Raw genomic sequence first — 24,023 nt, 5'->3', positions numbered from 1 at the left:
CGTCGTCCATTAGAACTCTGAAAAGCGCTCTATAAATAAAATGTATTATTATTATTATTATTACTATTATTATTATTATTATTATTATTATTATTATTATTATTATTATTATTATTATTATTATTATTATTATTATTATAGTATTAATGCATGTTTTAATAGTGTGTAGCTTTTAAATGCTGTTTTTAAATGTCTTTGAGTACTCTGAAAAGCGCTCTATAAATAAAAAGTTATTACTATTATTATTATTATTATTATTATTATTATAGTATTAAAATAGTATTAAAAATGCATGTTTTAATAGTGTCTAGCTTTTAAATGCTGATTTTAAATGTCTTTGAGTACTCTAAAAAGCGCTCTATAAATAAAAAGTTATTACTATTACTATCATTATTATTAAATATTAAAAAGGGGCTTTCAAAAAACGCGCCTAAGAGTTCCTGCATCGTGACTGCATGAGAGAGGAGCCCCTGAACGCAGCTCGCTGTTGTGTTCGCTGCTGCCTCCCCTCCGTCGTCCATTAGAACTCTGAAAAGCGCTCTATAAATAAAATGTATTATTATTATTATTTTATTATTATTATCATTTTATTATTATTATTATTATTATTTTATTATTATTATTCTATTATTATTATTATTATTTTATTAGTAGTATTATTGTTATTATTATTTAATGTCTGACTAATGCTTTAAGTTTTTAGTGTGTAGCTTTTAAAATGTCTGTAAAGCGTCTTTGAGTACTCTGAAACGCGCTCTATAAATACAATTTATTATTATTATTATTATTTTATTATTATTATTATTTTTATTATTATTTTATTATTTTATTATTATTATTATTATTATAGTATTAATGCATGTTTTAATAGTGTGTAGCTTTTAAATGCTGATTTTAAATGTCTTTGAGTACTCTGAAAAGCGCTCTATAAATAAAATGTATTATTATTATTATTATTATTATTATTTTTATTATTATTATTATTATAGTATTAAAATAGTATTAAAAATGCATGTTTTAATAGTGTGTAGCTTTTAAATGCTGATTTTAAATGTATTTGAGTACTCTGAAAAGCGCTCTATAAATAAAATGTTATTATTATTATTATTATTATTATTATTATTATTTTATTAGTATTACTATTATTATTATAGTATTAAAATAGTATTAAAAATGCATGTTTTAATAGTATGTAGCTTTTAAATGCTGATTTTAAATGTATTTGAGTACTCTGAAAAGCGCTATAAATAAAAAGTTATTTATTACTACTATTATTATTATTATTATTATTATTATTATTATTATTATAGTATTTATAGTATTAATGCATGTTTTAATGTCTAACTAATGCTTTAAGTCTTTAGTATTAGCTTTTAAATGCTGATTTTAAATGTCTTTGAGTACTATTATGTCTTTATTATTATTATTATTATTATTATTATGTCTTACTATTATTATCATTATTATTAAATATTAAAAAGCTGCTTTCAAAAAACGCGCCTAAGAGTTCCTGCATCGTGACTGCATGAGAGCGGAGCCCCTGAACGCAGCGCGCTGTTGTGTTCGCTGCTGCCTCCCCTCCGTCGTCCATTAGAGCTTCTGTTCCATCCCCACTGCACGGCGCAGGCCCGAAGCAGCGCAGCCGCTCTGAGGTTAGTGCCCTACCGCGCAATCTCCACGCATTTCAGCCCCGGCGCAGCCGCACCACCGAACCCGGCAGCGCTGGGAGGGGAGGGTGTGAAATGCATATTGTTGTGCGTGTTATCTGGACCCCGCATTTCATGCATTTCTGCGTTTTTTCTGCGGGATTATGTTGCACACGGGTCTCGACAACAACCCCGCAAAGAGTGGAGCAGCTCCGGGTGCCGCGCAGGCCTCTGGGCCCTGTGGTGGAGGTGGTGCTGGTGGTGGAGCTCCGTTTTGGGTGCATAATGCGTGTAAAGTGTCGCATTTCATTGATTTGTGCAGTCGGTTGCAGAAAATGTGCATTCAGGTTGAACCAGAAGCTGCAGCACCGAGGGGTTAGCATCGTTAGCTTAGCTGTGTTTGGTAGTCGCATGTTGCTTATTTAATGTGTGTGTGTGTGTGTGTGTGTGTGTGTGTGTGTGTGTGTGTGTGTGTGTGTGTGTGTGTGTGTGTGTGGGGTTCATGCATGTGTGATTAAACACCAGTGTTATTGTGCATCATCCCATTGATACAGACTGTGTATATGCTTTTGTCTTTTTGCATTGGTGGTGTTACACTAACAATGTCCCTGTCCATATATATATATATATATATATATATTGTATGTTATATGTATGTGTTATTATGCATATATATATATATATATATATATATATATATATATGGACAGGGACATTGTTAGTGTAACACCACCAATGCAAAATGACTGTAACAACTACATAGACTATCAATGGGATGATGCACAATAACACTCATCCAACATACACACATACAATATGCTTTATCACTTCAAAATCCATGATTATATCAACATATGGTCAATGTAGACACACTTTATCAATGATATATGGATTATGTCCATATATATTTAAAATACATTGACCATGTATATATATATATATATATATTTTAAATATATATGGACATAATCCATATATCAGGTGATTAATTTCATTGATAAAGTGTGTCTACATTGACCATGTATTGATATAAACATACTATGATTTTGATAAAGTGTGATACATTGACCATGTATTGATATTTGGATTTTGAAGTGATGCATATGTTGGATGAGTGTTATTGTGCATCATCCCATTGATACAGTCTATGTAGTTGTTGCAGGGGGAACACAATTTGACTACTTATGCTTTTGTCATTTTGCATTGGTGGTGTTACACTAACAGTGTCCCTGTCCAAGTGTCTCAATAAGAAAACAGTTTGTGTGTGGGACACATCTGTTGAAATACATAATCCATATATCAGGTGCCCACTATGATATCCCCACACATCTGCCACAATGATTCATTTCATTGATAAAGTGAGTCTACAGTACCAGTCAAAAGTTTGGACACACCTCATTCAATGTTTTTATTTTTATTATTTTCTACATTGTAGATTAATATTGAAGACATCCAAACTATGAAGGAACACATATGGAATTATGTGGTAAACAAACAAATGCTCAACAAACCAGAATATGTTTTATATTTTACATTCTTCAAAGTAGTTGAATGAGAAGGTGTGTCCAAACTTTTGACTGGTACTGTACATTGACCATGTATTGATATAATCATGGATTTTGAAGTGATAAAGCATATTGTATGTGTGTATGTTGTACCTTGGATGAGTGATATTCACCTCTCTGTCAGACTATATTACACTCAACACACATATTCTCCTCACCAATAAATAAAGAGACACTTCCACTGGTTCAAACTGACTCCATTTAGACTTACTACTTACTTATATACTGTCAGAAATTCCCTTTTGAATGATTTGAATCTAATAAGTATCTAAATAGGGGCTAATCAATATATATTAATGTCTAACATGTGTTGAATGCAATTTTGTAAACACATTTCATATAAAACCTATGATTTAACACGTAATAAATTGGAAAATAAATATGTAATGCCTTGATTACAGTGATGTTATCCCAAATATATTCTCTATTGTTACAGTAGGAAGGCCTCTGGAGGCAGAGCAGCAGTGGTGCAGTCAGTGCACTCTGGCAAGAAGCACAAAGATAAATACAGGCATATCTTTGCACTATTTATATACACAATTTTTGGGGAGAGTGAGAGCTGTTGTGCAGTAATGTAACAGAACCTCCTGTGAAATAAATGACAATGATGACAGCTGTGCATGGTCGCAGCTTTGTAAGTAAATTGCTCAAGTTTAAGGGTATTAATTCCATGAATTTGCATTTATGGTGTCATCATTGTCATTCATTTTAACAGGAGGTTCTGCACTGGAGACCACAAAAACATTCAAAATAGTTGCAAATTAACGTACCAGGCAGTATGTCTGATTAATTTGCATTTAATTATAATTATGTGTGATCTGAATGATGTAGTTTACCATCATATGGTTATAAGCACATCTTCCAATATAGATAATGGTAGATTTTGAGGACATGATACATCATTGTGTGTATGCATTAATATGCATCTGCTAAGATCAATAGCCAATGAAGAAAATAAATAGATGGAAATTACTCAGGCACCATTTAGAGGGAAAACAAAAGTCATTATCCTGTCATTATCTCATGCTGCATTTCTTCTTCTTCTTTTTTTTTTTTTCTTCTCCTCAGTCATTGTACCGTCGATCCAGCTGTGTAGACCAGGTGGCCAATAATGGATGAGCACGTCGTTCACCAGACAGAACATATGACCACCATCGAGGCCAGCGCCGTCAGCCAACAAGTTCATCAGGTGCACTTACAAGCAGAATAGTTAAACAGTGGCATTCAGGGAGGATGAAGAGAGCAGATATCCTTCTTCCTATTATTCACTAGATGTTCACTAGAACAGAAACGGTAACAACTCAGGCGATTTAAACCCATTCTATTTGGATCATTACTGTGCATAGGTACATGTGGCCACCTTTACCGAAGCGTCCATGATGAGCGCCGAAGAAGACTCGACGTCTTCGCCAGACGATGATCCTTATGACGACACGGACATCCTCAACTCGGCCGGTACTGATGAGATCACCGCTCACCTGGCGGCCGCAGGTACAGTCCAGCCTCCAGCCAGTGGGGGAAAGCCGAGCATTTTTGGTGGATCCAAGTTAGTGGGGAGTGGGATTTATTTGATGAGAAACATCCAAGAATACTTCTGGAGTTTTCCCAACCATTACCTTGCCGACAAGCAGTTGATTTCATCTTGCATCATTGATAAATTCTGCTAATCCAGTAAAACATCTGCAGCCACCTGAGTTCAGTGTAATGCTGCTGACTGAACAACAGGGGGTGCCAGTGGGCTGTTTAGTGGAGGCACTGCCACTCTGCTGTCTTGCCTCCCATAAAGCTCCTGACAATCCCTTTTTTTCTTTTAAGAGATTAAGAGATGGTGCAAGCGAGCCGCAGTTGCAACTCGGCTCTATTTTAAATCTCACTTTCATCCAAAAATTCCAATTGAAACCAAAAAAGAAGAAGATTGAATTGTGCAGACTGTACATTCAAGACTGTTATTGAAAGCTCATATCAGAGAGGAAAAAACTGCATGCAAAGACAATCTAGAAAATATCCTTTTTCTGATTACTGGCCTCTACCTTTACTAACAATCACAATTGCTCTCTTTCTCTCTCTCCCTCTCTTTCTCTCTCTCTCTTTCTCTTTCTCTCTCAGGGCCAGTAGGGATGGCAGCTGCTGCTGCCGTGGCAACTGGTAAGAAAAGAAAGAGGCCTCATATCTTTGAATCCAACCCCTCCATCCGCAAGAGGCAGCAGACTCGTCTGCTCAGGTGAGCTTAAGACACCAATAGGCCAAAAGTCCACTATACCTCTACCATGTATTATCACTTAATAGTTAAAGTGACAAAAACAATCTGAGAACCTGGAGGTAAATGATGGCGTGTGTTTACAGGAAACTGCGAGCCACCCTGGATGAGTACACCACCCGAGTGGGCCAACAGGCCATAGTGCTGTGTATCTCTCCCTCCAAACCAAACCCCGTGTTCAAGGTGTTTGGTGCTGCTCCTCTGGAGAATGTGGTGAGTGTTATAGTTAACAATTATTTGCGATTCACTTGATAAGGGTGTCGAATGTTAAATGATCATACAAAATGAAGGCAACCCATAAACTGTTGATTTAATCAACAATTAGCAAAATAGCGACAGCACTAAACTGAAGCTGTGCCACAACTGTTTTCCTGCCCTCCAGGTGAGGAAGTACAAGGGCATGATATTGGAGGATCTGGAGAACGCTCTGGCTGAACATGCCCCCGCTGGTGGAGACCTGGCCTCAGAGCTGCCCCCCCTCACCATTGATGGCATACCTGTCTCTGTGGACAAGATGACCCAGGTCAGTCTCAATACTCGATCTGCTTATCTATTGTGGTCCAACATAATATGGCCCATTAAACAGCTGGTCCTTTTGTAGTCCAAAACTCCCTTTTGGTTGTCGGAGACACAAACACAATGCCGACGGTCCCAGCAGAGGGCACCAGTTGGCAACAAATCAGCTTCCCAGTTTGTGTTTTATGTCTGTTGTGAGTTCAGCTAGCAATTGTATATTAATCAATGTTAACCATTCAATTTCATCTCTTTTTACATGTCAATTAGTGTCACTTTTTTTTTTAGTTTGATTCATGTTTTTCAGTAATTATTTCTAAAATACTTGGATTCATTTTCAACATTATTATTGAGGCAGACAGTTTGCTTGATGCACAGGAAGTGTCGGCATCTGAAAACGAGCCGGGTCTCCTCTCTTTGCTAGACGTGTTGTGGTACCAGAGAGAGGATGTGCAGAGCACACCGATCTTGGTGGATCTTACACTGCAACATTAGCACCATCGGCAGCTTGAGTACTCTCTTCACCCGAGGGAGCCCGGCTTGTTTACTCTTCCGTCCCAGGGCTGCTGACGCATTCTCGGGATCATCGTCAGACTAGCCTAGCATGACAGCGGCCCTCAGAGACGCTCCTCACCCCTGGGAGCACGGCAGCCAATCCCGGGGCCCGATGCGTCCTCGGAGGGCAGGTGTTAGTTTGTGCTTGTTTTTCTGGAGGTAGTAGGATGAGATTATAACGAGTAACATGTTGCCTCACTCAGCTTGGCCAAGCCAGGTTGAAAGGTGCGGAGGTGGGTGTTTTTTTTTTTAAAGGCATGTGGGTGTCAAGTGTTGGAGACCAGATGTTGTCAGTGGAAAGGTTGATCAACATTGGAAGTGACAAGTGCGGAAAATGAGAGCTCTGCAGTTAAAGGGAGCTAACTCAAGCTTTGCACTCCTCATCCTTATCAGCAAGGCCGTATTGTCTTCGATGCAGACATCTGCACTAGGTTTTGCAAAGCTGAAGAAACCCCAACGGAGGTTTAGTGAGGCAGGCAGAAGCCCTGGCCAGTCCGATATATGGAGCATCCGTAGCAGGTGATCCTGGGTCTAGCCTGAGCCCATAATTACCCCCCCCTAGCCTTGTTAGGACCAGGGACCCCGGCAACATAGCCGCCCTTCCTAAATGCTGATTGAACCATTGCTTTGGAGGATTACGAGAGGGGGGGGGGGGTGAGCGTGAGCACAACATGCCACTTAACTCACTAGTCACTGTAATTAGGCCATCTGGCCTAGCGCAAATACATCCACACATGGATGAGACACAGGTGGAAATGCAAGCATCTTCTTGCTACTTAGTCCGTCTTTCTGGGGTTAATCCAAGTTGTTCTGTCAGTGTTGGCAAGTGTTGGCCGAAGTGAAGCCCCTTTACAGCAGACACCGGATGCGTTTTTTACAAAGCTGGTGTGATTAAGTTCCATCCATCCATTTTCTATCCAGATCCAATTCGACACATCTCCGTGTTAAGGTGGTTTGTGCTTGTGAGTAAAAAAAAAAAAAAAAAAAAAAAAAAAAAAAGGGGGTCTAAGGAGGGATGGATTTATTTCTCCCGGAACCAAGTTTAGCCCATGATGTCGAGGCAGGCAGACGCTGCAGTGCCTCACTGTGCAATATAATCCCCCGGTGATGCCTGCATATTACCAGGACGCTGAGGACATTGGCCATAAACCCCACCCCAGCCTGTCAGTGTGAGAGCATGCTTGTTCTGGAAGTGTCGATGGTGATGGTGGTGGTGGTGGTGGTGGTGGTGGTGGTGGTGAGTGGATAGACATGCCGCCCGCTGCCACACGTGAAGTATGTATGCTGGTGAGTGATCAAGAGCAAGCAAATCAGATTTGATTAAGAGCCCCACTCATTACCTGCTATGGGGGCACAGTGCAAAAAAATATATATATTTCCTAATAAATTATTGTAAAAAAACAATTTCTAAACTCTTAAATATTGGTAGTAGCCCTAAAAATCTAATAATTTCGTCTTTTTAAAATGAGTAAAAACTCAAATCCCTGTCTCTGTAGAATGGACATGCTATGAGTTCTGGTCTCTTGACTCCAGGACAAAGCAATCAGTCCACAATTACAGCAGCTTCTTTCAGTTCTAACGACCTGCACCGAAGACGCTCGGCTCCCTTACTTCATCGTTTGTGAACGGTTCACTCCGATAAAGTGGACAAGCACTCACTGTGATACAGTCCGTGTACAATAAGGAAACCCTAACTTGAGTCTTTACACAACTCTATAATGTAGCACAGGTCTGAGTGAGCAAAGCAAATCTAATGTTTTTTTCGTTTGACATTGATTTTCTTTTGAACGACATTGGGCAGTTTGAGTGCACTGGAGCCTTTGCTAGGACAGGTTGACTGCTGAACTGTGTTGGGTCACCCCTTTATGTTCCCATGGTGTCTGTCTGTCTCACACACCAGGCTGGAGCCACGGCCATAGATTGGTCCGTTAATAAACATGATCGCATTGTTCTCCTTTTAGACGGCCTGTTTCTATTTGCAGGCCTTGGCCAACTCAGCAGCCGGCAGCGGGTTCCCGATCAATACGCGCTTCCTGCTGCCTGCTCAAGGGCGTGTGGGCTTACATATGTGTGTGTGTGTGTGTGTGTCTGAGAGAGAGAGAGAGAGAGAGAGAGACACTGCGGCTTTCCACTTTGGAGTTTGGGTGTCTGTATCATCTCTTTTTCTCCATGCATCTCTGCTTTGCGTCAGGCCCAGCTGCGAGCGTTCATCCCTGAGATGCTGAAGTACTCGACGGGCCGAGGGAAGCCTGGCTGGGGTAAGGAGAGCTGCAAGCCAGTGTGGTGGCCAGAGGACATCCCTTGGGCCAACGTCCGCAGTGACGTCCGCACAGAGGAGCAGAAACAGAGGGTGAGAGAAATACTTGTGTGATGACATCATACTTTGATACTTTGCAGGGAAATACTCATTGCTGTAGCCCCCTCCCCTCCTCAACTGGCATGTGCGATTCCATGCCTCTTTTTGTACATTAGGTCCCAAAATCTGTGATGTGGCATTCAATGTCCTTAAACAAGTCTGTAGAATAATTAGCCATATTCATTTGTGTTCGTGTTTCCCCAAGGTGTCTTGGACGCAGGCGTTGCGGACCATCGTGAAGAACTGCTACAAGCAGCACGGCCGGGAGGATCTGTTGTATGCTTTCGAAGACCATGTAACCACGACAACCACCACCCAGCACCATATGACCACCGCGCAGAGTATCGCTCACCTTGTGCCCCAACAAACTGTGGTACAGACCATCAACAACCCTGATGGGACGGTCTCGCTCATCCAGGTACATTTTAGCACTCGTGCACGTTTACTAATCGAAATCTTTTTCAGCAGCACAATCCGTTGACTTGTTTTTACCGCCCCCCTTTCTCCCAGGTTGGCACAGGACACACAGTTGCCACCTTGGCAGATGCCTCAGAGCTGCCCGGTGTGACCGTTGCACAGGTCAACTACGCCACTGTGACTGACGGAGAGGTACATTCTCATGCGCACAACAAATCACTTTTTTTAATACTACAATACACATGAACTCACTACACACACACTGTAGTAATGAACTCCAAATCAACTACTCCTTCATTTACTAATGAAGGAGTCCTACATAAATTGATAGAACTTATAAGAAACAAGACTCCATCAAATTCATTGAAGTGAATCAGTGCATCAGTGAATCAAGATGGCGCCGCGGATGGCAGCCTCGGTACTGCGCTCTCTAGTACTTTTTTCTGCACTTTTATCTACACTTCATTGTTCCTATATATACTTTTGCATTTTTATATTTCTGTGTACAAAATAGTTAATGTTTATCCTTTTTTTTTTTTGTTTATTTGTCTTTTTCTGTGTATTATTGAGCGCAAGTAACCAGATTCAAATTGCCAATAAAGCTGATTCTGACTCTGATTCTGATTCTGAAGTGTTTAAAGCACACTCAATAGGAGCTGTCCATTCAGCACCACAACATCCAAACACAAGCCAACAATCAAATAATTGTGTTCTTCTCAAAGTTCTTTATCACCTAACCTCAGATACTCATTTTTTTCCTGTATGATACTATACAGTATTTTGGTTCTCTCCAGGTGGAACAGAACTGGGCCACCCTACAGGGCGGCGAGATGACAATCCAAACCACTCAGGCCTCAGAGGCCACGCAGGCAGTAGCATCCCTGGCAGAAGCCGCTGTAGCTGCCAGTCACGAAATGCAGCCCGGAGCAACGGTCACAATGGCTCTTAACAGGTGAGGCTGGGAGAAATGAAACAGTTATCCTTTCAATGCTTTAGAGGAATAAGGCTGTTAAAGGTACAAGTAAATAGTATATTGGTGTTATTTAGGTGGCTTTAACTTTAGACATTACATTAGAAAGGAAGGAAGGAAGGCATACTTACATGGGGGGTTGTGTTTAAGGGAATTGGAAATATTCATGTTCAGGTCTTCAGGGAGTACTTTTTACATTTTTTTATTTTATAATTCCTGATCGGTGTGTTTTATTCTCATATGGAGAATCTTAGTCACAATTTTTTTGTTTTATTGAGACCATAAGATCTTAAAGATTTCCAGTGCTTTTGACTAGTATCCTCAGCTCACAAATGTTCCCTCTTCACACTTAAAAATGTCTAACAGAGAGGAAACAGAGGTTGGATTGTTGTAAACATGAAAGTAAAAGTGCTAGCATAAAGCCGTCACTGTAGACAACACTTTCTCAACGTACACATACTGTATGATTTGGTGTTCAGCGTTTTCACTGACACAATCCTCAAGGGTCTTTAGTTACTGGTGGTGGAACCAGCAGACACTGCAGTAAGAAGAATCCATAATTATTCAGGTAGCCCTGACAACCGGATGAGAATGGCACAACTTTCAGGGCAGGTTACCGGAGGAGGAGTCCCCTGCAGGACGAGTCAACTGCCTCTCATCCTAGTTCAGCATCTAATTCATCAGCCTGTAGCTTTCACAGTGGACAGGGTTCTGTTTACTAAAAAAACACTAGTGCATGTGTTGAATGCTTGATTGCTTAGTAGTGCGACTAAAACCACACAAAACAAAGCATGTAGAGCATGTACTTGTATGCTGACCTTTAGCAACAGGCTGTCTGCAGCTTCTAGAAATAGTCCTGTTTTCAGTCATAGTACCATCAGTGACGAATGTCTTACTGCAGCCACTCTATTAATAAAGATGCATAGGGGTTGTTGTTGGGTGTAATGCTTTTCTGAAGGGAAATCAGCCACACACAATTATATCCAGATGGGATCTACCGTAGGATCTTAAATCATGTCCCATGGAGGGCCACGCTTCTGCAGGATCTGATTACAACGCAAGAATACAGCGGGTTGAAAGTCTGCTCATGAATAGAATGAGTTGGTCGTCTTTGGCTGCAAATAAAACCTGAGGCTTGCTGTATCCACTTGTTCATAATCTTTCATATTTTCATTTAAGGTTTTAACTTTTCTGAGATGCTAACATGTTAGCTGTTTTTTCACAGCAGTAGTGTCTAGGCAATCATTTCAGATGTGTATGGGTATGTCCCATTGGGGCTTGTTACCTGCACCCACCTGAGTCTTCCTTCCCCTCCCCTCCCCTCCCCTGTTTACCTGTGCCGAGCTTCTCTGGGCTCTCTGCTCCACAGGCTCTGGAACATTTTGTCTTTGCTTTCCAGCTCCAGAGGGAGACTAGACCTACTAGACTACCTCTTCTGCTTTGTGGACAAAACCAGACCATAAAATGACCTCATATTGTGTTTTGGTCAAATGCAAATACAAAATGAACTTTCATGAACTGAAAACACACTGTGAAAGGGTTAAAGTTCTAGGATGAAAACACCTAAAGTGGCAGAAGCTGTGGTGGCATCCTGTCAATCATAAAGTAGCCACGCCCTAAATACCCAGCTTTATCCTCCATTTTACTCTGAATGGGACCACACTGTACTAAAGAACATCATGCTGTACGGAAGATTACTTGAAACTAGTGATTGAGACCATAAACTCATGTTTACAATTTTTACTGAAGTAATAAATCAAGTCCGAAGAAGGGTCAATGTTCTCTTAAACTTCAATAAAGACTTGAAGTTTAAGGCACTTTCACAATTGGCTTCACTTTTCAGAGCCTATTGCCAGCTGTGCAAACACAATTAGTAAAGCACTCTCATTGCAAACCATTTAATCTGCGTTGGTATGATTTGTTGCACAGCAGGCTGTAGTTTGATAACACAAAATATTTACTGCTAAGAATGAAAACCACCAATTTTATACAAAGTTGACAGCAAGAATGATCACAGTTCAATATCTGTAATCAAATTATTTTACCAATATTGCCAGATTTAACAGCTGTTGTCTCACCGAACAACATCCCGTTGGGTGTCGTCCACTTACAGCAGTGTGAGTGCATCATTACTGCTTACTGTCTCCGTCTGTACTCTCTTAGCTCCGCCTCCCCTTATCTGACCCGTCTGAAGTTCTATCTCAGATGTGATTATCAAACAAGCTGTGAACAGTTCCATTAGTTCATAACGAAGCTGGTGCGGTAATAGGCTCGTGGTAATTCCACTGGGTGGATCTGGTCAATAAAACTGCTTTGTTAGACCCGTAGCACCTGGCCTTTGGGGAGATGTGACAGATTCTCCATAAGTCCAGACTAGAAAAGCCTCTTACAGCTCATACACTCCTACCTCTTCACCCCACATCTCGATAATAACCCTTGCCTTTGTGAGCTGACTGCGTGTGTGTGTGTGTGTGTGTGTGTGTGTATCCGGAAGCTTAATATATAAAGTACATCCATCTCATATGTGTTTATCAACAGAAAATGTTCATTTTTCCTGTGTTTTTTGTAAATTGTACGCTTTATTGGATGTGTGTGTTTTTGTTTTTTGTTTTTTGTGCAGTGAGGCAGCAGCCCATGCTGTAGCGACGTTGGCAGAGGCCACTCTACAAGGCGGGGGGCAGATTGTCCTGGCAGAGACTGCAGCTGCTGTTGGGGCACTGGCAGGGGTTCAAGATGCCACAGGTACGAATTCACCAATGATGTTCTCCACAAGCAAAATACACCAATATTGACAACTTACATAGAGTCAGCTGCTAAAATACGAGCTATGTGTCTGAAATCACTCTCCTTTTTTTTTTTTTTTTTTTTTTTTTTTTACAACTCCCTATATAATAGACACACAATAGTTTACTTTATAGTGAGCTGTAAACACTTTTAGGGCAGTTGATTATTTTGATACAGATTTTTCTTTCTTTAATGCGAAATGGAAATACAACAACAGAAAACACAATTATTTTATCAAGACTTTTTCTTAACTAATTGGAACTTGTGTGCGTTCCCCAGCCAATGGCATGTCTAATTAGTCTCACCAAGGTTAAGCTTCCCTGCAGTAGCACTGCGGCCTCTGAGCTCCTACGTACACTCTAATCTACTCTGTGCTGATGTGACAGATGGTGTGTTTTTTCGCGTGTGTGTATCTTGTAGCAATACTCCCTCCTTCTAATGACACCGTAGCTGCATGACCCCATCGTCACCCTCCTTACATGCATATTTCATTCACTGCTGTGGATGTGTGTGTCTGCTGGGATTGGACCAGTTTGTAATGACGTTCTGAGATCCTTGTTGGATAGCATTAACTATTTTTTTCTTACAATGTAAAGAGACTATTGATTGGCATCAGTGGGTACGCTGCTAATCTGACGTTGATTACTAAATGTAGACTGGAAATGTAATGGGCCTATTCCACATAAATACAGATATTCAAGTGAAACTAGGCGTGAAATACAGACATAGAGTCATTTTTTATGGCATTGCCTGGCATCCAAACCATGACATGGCTTGTCATTGTCACATGTCAAACAAGACTTAATGCCTTTGTAATTAGGTGCGTCAATTGCTGGCTTATTAGCAGTTTGATTGTTTAGGTCGCAACTGTGATTCAACAGCAAATTGTATTTTTTACATTTAGGTATTTATTATGTTTATTATTAATAATGCTATCCTTTCATATAGATTATTGCTGGTGCCCAAATAATTGAATCATCTCTTAAGCAGATCGAGGCTATGAATAATTTATAATTAATAAAATAATACAACAAATTAATTATTACAACACGGTTCATAATGCACAACATAACAAATTTAAACATCAAAGTCCATCTATTGCAAATATAACAGGAAGTTCTACCAGACAAAATGTTTAGTTACACACACACACACACACACACACACACACACACACACACACACACACACACACTTAGACAGCTGTCAATCTTTTTTTTTTATTATTTCTATCTTCTAGTCAGCACCTTCCTACAGTGGGATTAACACACACACACACACTAGTCCTGGGGCATGAACAGGATCCTCAGGGACCCTCCTAAGGAGGGCCAATCCTCTCCATTATCAGTCCATAGTCTAATCACTGAGCCAGCTGTCAGCATGAAATCCCCAGGTTCCCTTGTTTGGCTATTGACATTTACACATATGCATGTTACATGAATAAAAGCCTTTTCTAAATTAAACAAGTGTATCTGCATACATATTTGTACCTATAATTTATCAGTGTTTTCTCACCAGTTTATACAAAACTATTATTTAATTCACTGCTGTGAAGAAGATCTCTAGATGCTTTTACCCAAAGTAGCCTTCCAGCTTTACGCCCCACTGCTCCGTGTGTGGAAACAGATATTTGGAGAAGAGGCTTTCAAATTGTGCAGAAAGCATGCAACAGGACTGATTTCTTGCATGTTATTTGCTATTTTATAGTATGCATGAAACCAAATGGGGTGTTAAATGTCAGATATTTTAATGTTTTCATTGGCTACATAATTTAACTTTAGTATAATAAACAGAGAGCCCTGCAAACATACGTACAATGTATATTTTCACATGTGTATACGAATATAATTTGAAGTTATTTAAATCCATTATCTGAGCTTGTGAAGTTTGAAATCGTACTTCCTAAACCATAAAGAGTCATTTGGCTGCAATCGCTCACTTAAACAACTAATGGAGCTGCCAAAGCCAGTCCTTCTCCCGACTATTGACCTTAGCTAATCACTGAAGTGCTGCACGGTGGAGTGGAGAGCTCCGTTTGAAGTGCACCGGCCCAGACAGCGCTGATTGGTTTGTGTAGCGGACCCTTCGCCGACACATGCATGAAGACACACAATCATACACACACACCACACCACACCGCACACGACCCTTAATGTCCAAGTAACAAAGTTCGAGGGGCCAAACGAGGCCCTTCACTCAATAACTGTGCTTCGTCTGTATGTCACCGTGCCAGGCCCAATGCCCTCTTCCCTAAGCTCTCCTCCATAATCACAATCACCTGCATCAGCAAAACTTAGCCCTGTCACAAATCAGTGGCGAGTGGGCTTAGCTATGGCCCACATTGGAGGACAAACTATTACAAGCTAGCCTAACATAAGGGGCCTGGTTTAATTTCGGAACACTTGAAAGATGATTTAATTTTGAGCATGCATGAAATAATGTCCTACATTTTTCTTTTTCAAAATCTTTAAATATTGTATGTATTAAAAGGATTCAAGCCAAGTGCAATAGCTCACATTATTGGTAGCAGGCATTAGCCACTGCCATCCCCTACGCTGACCTTCTTGCCTGCCTGTGACACTGACAGCTTGCAGGGTGGGGCAGAGACTGCAGCAGTAATCCCTACAGGCAGACACACACACACACACACACACACACACACACACACACACACACACACACACACACACACACACACACACACACACACACACACACACACACACACACACACACACACACACACACACACACACACAGCTGGGCATGGCGGAAGTGAGCTGAGAACGTCCATTCGGAACCATTATTCAGAAATGCCGCCTCTGTAACATGGCTGCCTCTCGTCACAGACAAGAACCTGGACTTGACTGCCTCCCAAACACACATAGTCTAGTTACCAGACTTTACAACCTCTGGCCAAAGACTAAACCAGCAATATTTGTTAGCATCAGGGCTGCAACTAATGATTATTTTTTATTAAACAATACTTTTTTCAGTCTATAAAATGTCAATGTCAAATAGTCATGTTGGCCCTTTTCCAGACACCAAATTGATGCTTTCACATTTCTTGTTTAATCCAAAAATGATGCAAATTCTCACATTTGAGAATCTCGAAACCAGCAAATGTTTTGCATTTTCAATGATAAATAACTTGAATGAATTATCAATTGCAAAGAAAAAGTTATTTCGGGCGTCAATGCTTGTTTTATCTGACAAACAGTCCAAAACTGAAAAGTGAAAAATAACAACTCTTAAACTTTAGACATTCTTTCACCCACAAAAGCTACCTGGTAAATTTGATTTGAATTGAATTACTAATAATCATTTATTAGAATTATTGCTTCAGTCTTACTAATGGATTAATTGATTAGTTATTTCAGCTACTGGGATACTGTGAATTCAACCCTAACACATACAGGGTAATGATGCTGTGTCTAAATCCCTAACATCTCTGCTTCCTCTCCTCAGGTCTTGTCCAGATCCCAGTCAGCATGTACCAGACTGTAGTGACCAGCCTCGCCCATGGCAACCGGCCCGTCCAGGTTGCCATGGCACCTGTCGCAACACGCATAGACAACACTGTCACTCTGGACGGCCAAGCGGTGGAGGTTGTGACACTTGAACAGTGACAATTAAGACCCTGGAAGGAGTAGGAGGCACTGAGCGGCCATCTTGGAGATTTGTTTATCCTACTGGTTTCCAGCAAATAACGCTGTGTACAATGTCAAATATATTTTAAATGTACATCTGCAGGGGAAGTCAAAGTGAGTTATCAATGTGTTTACTATGTAAAGATATTGCTTTTGTTGGTGTAATTTTTCTCCCATTTAGCTTCATGTTTTTTTTTTTTTTTTTTTAGGTCTGTGATGTTGAGTATTTAGTATTTATTTCTTTACAATAAACCTTTACTTAAAAAAAGATGAACCAAAAAGCCCGGGAGGAAAGCCACCACTGCTTCACCCACAGTGTGTAACTATCACTGTTATGGATTTTCATTATCGTCTATGTGTTTGACTGTTTTGTTTTTAGGATGCATTTGCGATTCAGTGCCATAGTCAGAGATCACTCCTCCTTTTGTTTCTCATACCCTTGATCACTATACAACATTCAGTGTTTCCACCTCAAACTAAAACTCCCGCATTTGAGCTCAGACATTTCACACATTAGATTATGAAATATTATGTTGAAATACCATCTTGTTGTGTGCTTTTGCTGTTTTAGTGTAGTCCATGCACATGCCAAGATTTGTAAAGACTCAGGATATACATGACGCTGTTTTTTACTGTTGGACTGCTGAGCTGTCTTCCTGAGGAGGCAGCCATTTTTGTCTACCGGGATCCATTTATTTACAGTGCATGGATAGAGAGCCACCCCTTGGTATGTTATTTTTTTAACATGAACATGTATGTCACTGAGGACTTGGTGGTCTGCATCACTTTGTATATCACAGGAAGTTCATATACTTTGACAGGGGCTGCAGTATCTGTGATGCTAATATCAGAAATCGTGCAACAAAAAATTTGCTTGCCATAAATCGACTTAGTTTTATGCAGCTCTAACAGTTGGTTCAACTCTCACCACTATTTAAAAAAGAAAAAAGTCCAATAAAATGACTGACTGTTCACCATTCATTCAGTTTCTTTCTTGATTATGAATACACTTTCTTTACCAGACATATAGATGGAAATATCCAAAGATATACCACCATTTAGTATTGACACAATGAGAATGACGTAAAACTGAAATGAAAGAAAGACCATAAAGGAAAATATGAGAACATTAAGCCTCACTGATACATTTCCATCATGTACTCTATGACTCATTAAGCCTAACTGATATACGTGGCTACCAATATAACTAACAAACATGCCCTAACTAAGCCATCCACACAAAATATAAATACCCATGCAAATGTTGGCATCTAATAAAAACTACAATATTTTTATAAGTAATTCCAAAAGAAGATGGACGAAGAGGCTGTAATTACACACTTCCACAATGTGCAAGGAAATAAAATGGCCTCCTAGAGGGTTCAAAGGACAAGAAATAGGGCCGGTATTGTACAAAACAAAATCGGCACCGCCTGTTGGGCCACTCACTTTTTTTTCACCTGGTACTTTTTCATTCCGTCACTTTCCCCTTCAAGAAAACTGCGTTCCACTTTTTACCATTTTCTAAACCTCTAAAGGGTAGGAAGGTCCTTTGACCTCCACCAATGCCAAAAGGTGTTGGAAAGACTTTGTATTCGCCTCCCATCCTTGCCGTAGAGATTCTTCTCATCAAATCCACCCGACGGGGGATTGGGAGTCTGTATCTATGGATACAGGAACCAACGGGCGAGCATTCACTACAACTGAGACCTCCACCATGAATGTGGTCAAGACTTCATAGACCAACCTTGAACAGCATGGAATGCAGGGTGCATCTTACGAGTCCTGTCCATCACTGCCTCCCATATGTGACGAGTGCGGTGGGTTGAAGACCCGTCTACATCCATCTTCAGACCTTGCACCACAATCAGACCTAATCTCTTTAGGTGGTCCTCTGATAGAGAAGAACTGTCGCAGAGCCTTAAGAAGCTCAAAGACTTGATGTCCTTAATGTATATGGCCTTTGTGCTCATACATGTAAAAGCACCGCCCACCATTTGCTTCTTGCTAGACCTCCTCTAGACCGCCGTGCCATGACCGTCCATGGTCCAAAGACATCTAATCCTCCAAAAGGAGAGAGGTTTGTTGGTACTGTGGCAGTCAACAGGCAGATCTGACATCTTATGAGTTAATGTTTTCCTCCGTAGTCTTTGGCATATGACACATTGACAAAGGATGCTGCTAACACATCATTTTCTACCAATGATCCATAGACCCGCTGCTCTCCAGGCGCCTTCCAAGAATATATGTCGCTCATGCTGGAATTGAGAAATGATTTCATCTCTGTCTAGGCCCGCTTGGGGCTAGGCATTCCCCAATCCTTAGGTCAGAGGTGTCATTGTGACACGTTTAACGTAATGTATCGCAGCCACTTGCTTCTTCCTAAACTGAAGCAATACCCCAACAGGCGGTTGTTCATGTTTGGGCGTCATTGAGGCCTACCATGGTGCTGGGTGCCTGAGTAAAAGACCACCCTTATTTGTGCAGGTTTTTCAGGATGATTCCCCCCGAAGTAAGGAAAGTACCAGCACGGGATACTACAAGACCTTTTTTATAAATTCAATGAAATGGTCTTCACTATTTGGGAGTTTCCTGAGCTTGCCGGTCGGTGTGGTGAGACGATTCCTTGCATGTTCTCGGTTGTAGGCGAGGCGTTGTCATAGGCTACGGAAAGGGAGCGGATCAACCCAGCAGTTCGATTCATCCTTATAGAACTCCCTTTCCATAATCCTCAGGAAGTCAAGATCCTCCATATAAGGAGCTGTTTATGAATAGGTCACTGCTTGTCATGGTTGTCCAATGCTGTCTATCTGTTCTATACAATATTGCCATCCACCCAAAACATAAACAACAACACAATTAAAGGCATCTTATAAAAACTGTACTTACAGACAATGTTTCAATAAGTGATTCCAAGAGAAGGTGGATGTAGAGGCTTTGAATGCACAGTTCCACAAAGTGCATTCTACCCAGGAGTGCAAGGAAACAAAATGGCCGCCTACAGGGTTCAAAGGACAAGCAATAAGGCCTGTATTTTACAAAACAGAATCAGCACCGCCTAGTGGCTGTAAAATTGACTGAAAGAATCCAAAAGCGTCACCATCAATGCATACAATAAATACGGAAGACATAAAATCAAATGATTACATTCGATAAGGGTGTTTCTGCAGCTCTGTAAAGCCTTTTCGCACTCCCACTCACTTTTACAACCCCTCAAGACTACAGTTGAGTTTTTGAGGAGCTGGTGGAGATCAAAACAGAGCTACAATAGTGAATATTGTACTTATATTCGCAAAGATGGCAGGAAACAATTCAGTGCATTTTTTTCTTGTATGCTCGATGTGCAAGTAAACACATTAGCATAACATCAAGAACTTTACTAATTTGGTGATTTATTTCTATCTATCAATTTGTTTAGGTCGCTTTTTTGTTTAGCAAATTAAGATTTACAATTTGTGAGTTAGCTTGGACATGAAACTGTATTTTTTTTAATAATTACCATGGCTCACCTCCTCCATTATAGCAAAATAGACATACACATACAGGCAGGTTTATGTTAGACCTTTTGGTATTCACAACTTTTATTCCCTTTTTGAGGAATGCCACACGTCTCTGCATTTTGGCTATACAACCCAATAACTTCCACACCCTCCTCCACAGCACCCCCACCTTCCCTACCGTGACAGACCACGGTTACATCATAAGCTGCCTGAACCTCCTCTGCTTTAAAGCCTGGGATTTGCTAGCCGGGCCCTTCTGTTGCAGAGTAGAACAGAGAGAGAAGCGTTCAGTACTTAATCTATCAGGCATCAGTGTATGTCCCGCTTCTCCTCCAGATTAAAGCAGAAGCAGGTTGCATTCAAACAGATGAAAAGATCCCATTTTCTTTCCTGTTTTATGTTTTATTCTCTCTTCTTGTCTTTTTTCATTTGGACCCCTTGTGAGTTCATTAAACAATCAATGGTTTGTTTTGTGTCTTTGTTGGCAAGAGAACACTTTGTAGGTGCATCAGACTGTCACTGCAGATTTAGAAGGCCTTATTAGCGTGCTTTCTTGGAAAAGGCCTACACCTCATGCTACCTAAGCTTTCCCCTCCTCCATCTCCGTCTCTCCCTCTGCACCATCCACTCAGCTACACTTAGACAAAGTGCATCGAAACCTTTCAACTGTATCATTAAAGCTGAACATAACTGAGTTATGAAATGGCACAAGTTCAAAAAGGACGTAACTTGCTTGAAAAGTGAACTCCGGTCTTAAGATGGGGCGTTCAACTGAGTTTTTATAAATGAAAAAATCAAAGTAGTGTGTATAAATTTGAATATTATTTTTATTTTGTTAGAACTGTATAAAGTGAATGTCACGTCTTTTTTTGTTTCATTCTAAAATATGAACTAAAATAACCATTATTGACAAAATGGTGAACTACAATTAAACAATTAAAGGTTGACAAAGTAAAATTGACTATGTATTATATCTTTACCTACTGGATCCTACAGTATAGTATTTGACAATCAAAATTAAGTAGAATCTATTTTTACACTTGAAAAAGATTTTCATAGCCCTGACTCACTTTGTAGTGTCTTTAACTAAATAAAAGTTTTATTGTTGACAAATTTTGTGCTTTTGGACAAAACAACAACCAATTTTTGTATTGTAAATTATCTTAATAAGGTAATTTTATCATGATTCAATGTCAAATATGCTGTATATTATCTCTTTTGAAATTTATTCTGTAAGAGGGGCATGAAGAAATTATAGAATGTTGCTTATATGTGTCCCAAAACAACAATGACTGTAGTCATTGCTGAAATGTTCATGGTGAACACATATTTGTTGGTTGATTACTGCACCTGCATCTTGGCCTCAGAGCAACGTTTTACAAAGAAAGACCCTGTGCTGCATTGCGTTTGACACTGTTACAAGTTACATCATCGTGCACCACACCGCCGTGCACTCTTCCAATCATCACATTCATCTGACTGACTTTGAACCTGATTGGATGTCTTTAAAACCATCCAATCTAGGCAGTCGGTCTGCAGTGTGAGTGCTCGCGCTCCGTCCTGGGGGCAATTTGTTTAGTGGTGGAAGTTCGCTGGGCAGAGAGAAGGCACCGCTATTGATTCTCCACAGCCGGTGGACAAGCCTGTAGCAAGGGCTTCAGTGGCCCGGCTCCACAGGGGGGCACTGCAGGTTGAGAGGGGAGGGGTTGGTCATTCTTGTTGCCTGGAGTCGTGCAGGCAGACTCTAGGGCAGAGCTTTAATCTCCACTAATCGTTTCTTAATACGTGCATCCCGGGCCCTGCACCCCTCGCACACATGCACACACAGATTCCCACATGGCTACACACTTATGTACAAACTGCTCACAGTCCAAACCCCACACTTGCTCTAACAGGGATAATCTCCTACCCCTCGTCCTGACCATAGGGTTGGGTCACAAGTTTAAAAAGAAAAAACATCCTTCTCAAACAACGAAATGGAACCTGCAAAACTGTAATGATGTCCCTCAAAGATGAACACTTATCAGCCCCTGTTTATGCAGAAACAAATGTTGACCTTTTTGACCCACTGGCCTGAGAAAATAAGTGGAAAAGCAGAAAAGCTGTCTTTTAAAAAACATCAAAATCCATCTCAGGGCCCATCGATCTTTGGGCCTAATGGAGAGTTTCCCCTGAAGCCTGAGCATCAGCAGACATGTTGCTGATGAAGCGTCTTCCCTCCATAATGTAGTCTGATAGTCTAATAATGTCATCCTCACCTTCCCAACTCACACCTCTGTCCACCTCCAGCCCAGACACTGCGTAAGAACGACGATAATCTCATTTCACTAATGCCCTGTAGCCTGCATTAGAACACAGACGAAGCACTGTCTCAGCCCGACTCTACCCACCCAGGAAACAGTGTGTGTGTGTGTGTGTGTGTGTGTGTGTGTGTGTGTGTGTGTGTGTGTGTGTGTGTGTGTGTGTGTGTGTGTGTGTGTGTGTGTGTGTGTGTGTGAGAGAGATGGAAAAAGGGGCCAGGGGGGCTGTGGGATAGAGGGGGCACTGAAAAATGCGGTGTAACCTGAGCTGCTCGGCCCATCTGGAGAGGGCCTGCATTGACAAGGGTTATCCCACAATGCACTTTGCTGCAGAGAAGCTCGTTAGAGGGAGTCTGACACACGGATCAGTCTTTTGAAAGTGTTTATTTGTATCACAGATAAGATCATTTGTATGTAAAAAGAAACAAACCAAAAAACATCTATCATTTAAGAGAGAAAATCAGCAGGCGCACTCACACAGAACAAACGGTTTACTTGTTACATTCATGAGGTATCATCAAAGTCCAGACTGTGTGGTTACATTTACACACTATACATGTCATATGTGCGTGATATCTTCTGTAACACGAGAGACAAACACAGCCAACCTGAATCAGTTGTCCTGTGAATAACAGCTTGGGCTGAGGTCTTTCATGTCAACAGGTCTGTGTATCACCACCACCATCTTAGCACTTACAAACAGCCCTTCTGTTTTAAAGGCCGACCCGCACAAAGGCAAAATAGCCACTGCACAGGTCCGATGGCGACGTCCACATAGATCAAATATAGCTAGCCTGCATTCACTAGTAACAATACAAATCATATTAGCTAAAGCTGAAGTGTAGGCTATAAAGCAGGATTTATGCAAAGGCAGATAAAGAGGTTTTAATCCCCAGATCCCCCTGTCACCTACATTAGCAGACCCTGACCCAGATATATGGAGCTCAGTACATACAGTAGCAGCTTTTCTAGCCATAATATCTATGGACTGTTACAGGCAAAAAAAAAAAAAAAAAAAAAAAAACATCTGAGAAAGACTGCATCGCTCTCCACCCTTTTCGTTTGGGATGGGAGGAGGGAAAAAGGCTGCATTGAAAGAGAAGGGTAAGACGACACCGCGCCGTTTGCCAATTATGCCACGGAGCTAAGAGAGGAACCCCCTGATGGCTGGCTGAAGGCAGAATAGTTGAACCTCTGTACGGGAAGTCGGCCCTCATGCTGCAGAGCTGGTCTCACTTGATCCAACTCTGCTTGTCAAACCTGAATCCAAGGCTGACTGTGGAACAGAGGAATCCATTATCGTAGAAACATAATCACCATGGAAGAAACTACAAGCCATCGGTTACTTCCATTTAAACCACGTAGGGATGCAACTAATGATCATTTTCCTTGATAATTACTTTAAAAAGAATAATACATTAATTATTCTAGTCTACATCAGGAAAAATTGGATTGTGGTTAAAATGACTTTCTCAAGTTCCTAAAGTCCAAGGTGAGGAATCGGATTGTT

The 24,023-nt window shown here is 40.8% G+C and overlaps 1 protein-coding gene across 2 annotated transcripts; it reads left to right on the top strand.

The window, feature by feature from the left end:
- Positions 1-1,532: 1,532 nt before the first annotated feature.
- Positions 1,533-17,686, top strand: nrf1 (nuclear respiratory factor 1). Of its 2 annotated transcripts, none has more exons than XM_054624434.1 (12): positions 1,533-1,652; positions 4,280-4,400; positions 4,558-4,702; positions 5,318-5,432; positions 5,555-5,681; positions 5,851-5,991; positions 8,728-8,886; positions 9,098-9,310; positions 9,403-9,501; positions 10,104-10,261; positions 12,900-13,021; positions 16,532-17,686. In XM_054624434.1, the coding sequence occupies exons 2-12, from the start codon at positions 4,323-4,325 to the stop codon at positions 16,690-16,692; spliced, it is 1,518 nt and encodes a 505-aa protein (XP_054480409.1). In that variant the 5' UTR covers positions 1,533-1,652; positions 4,280-4,322; the 3' UTR covers positions 16,693-17,686. The 2 variants fall into 2 exon arrangements, with proteins under 2 accessions (XP_054480409.1, XP_054480408.1); XM_054624433.1 differs by having other exon boundaries at positions 10,086-10,261.
- The last annotated feature ends 6,337 nt before the right edge of the window (positions 17,687-24,023 follow it).

The sequence above is a fragment of the Anoplopoma fimbria genome, chromosome 23 (genome assembly GCF_027596085.1).
Source record: "Anoplopoma fimbria isolate UVic2021 breed Golden Eagle Sablefish chromosome 23, Afim_UVic_2022, whole genome shotgun sequence".
NCBI classification, from domain to species: Eukaryota; Metazoa; Chordata; class Actinopteri; order Perciformes; family Anoplopomatidae; genus Anoplopoma; species Anoplopoma fimbria.
Note: the sequence above shows the minus strand (reverse complement) of the source record. Positions and strands in the feature narration are given on the sequence as shown.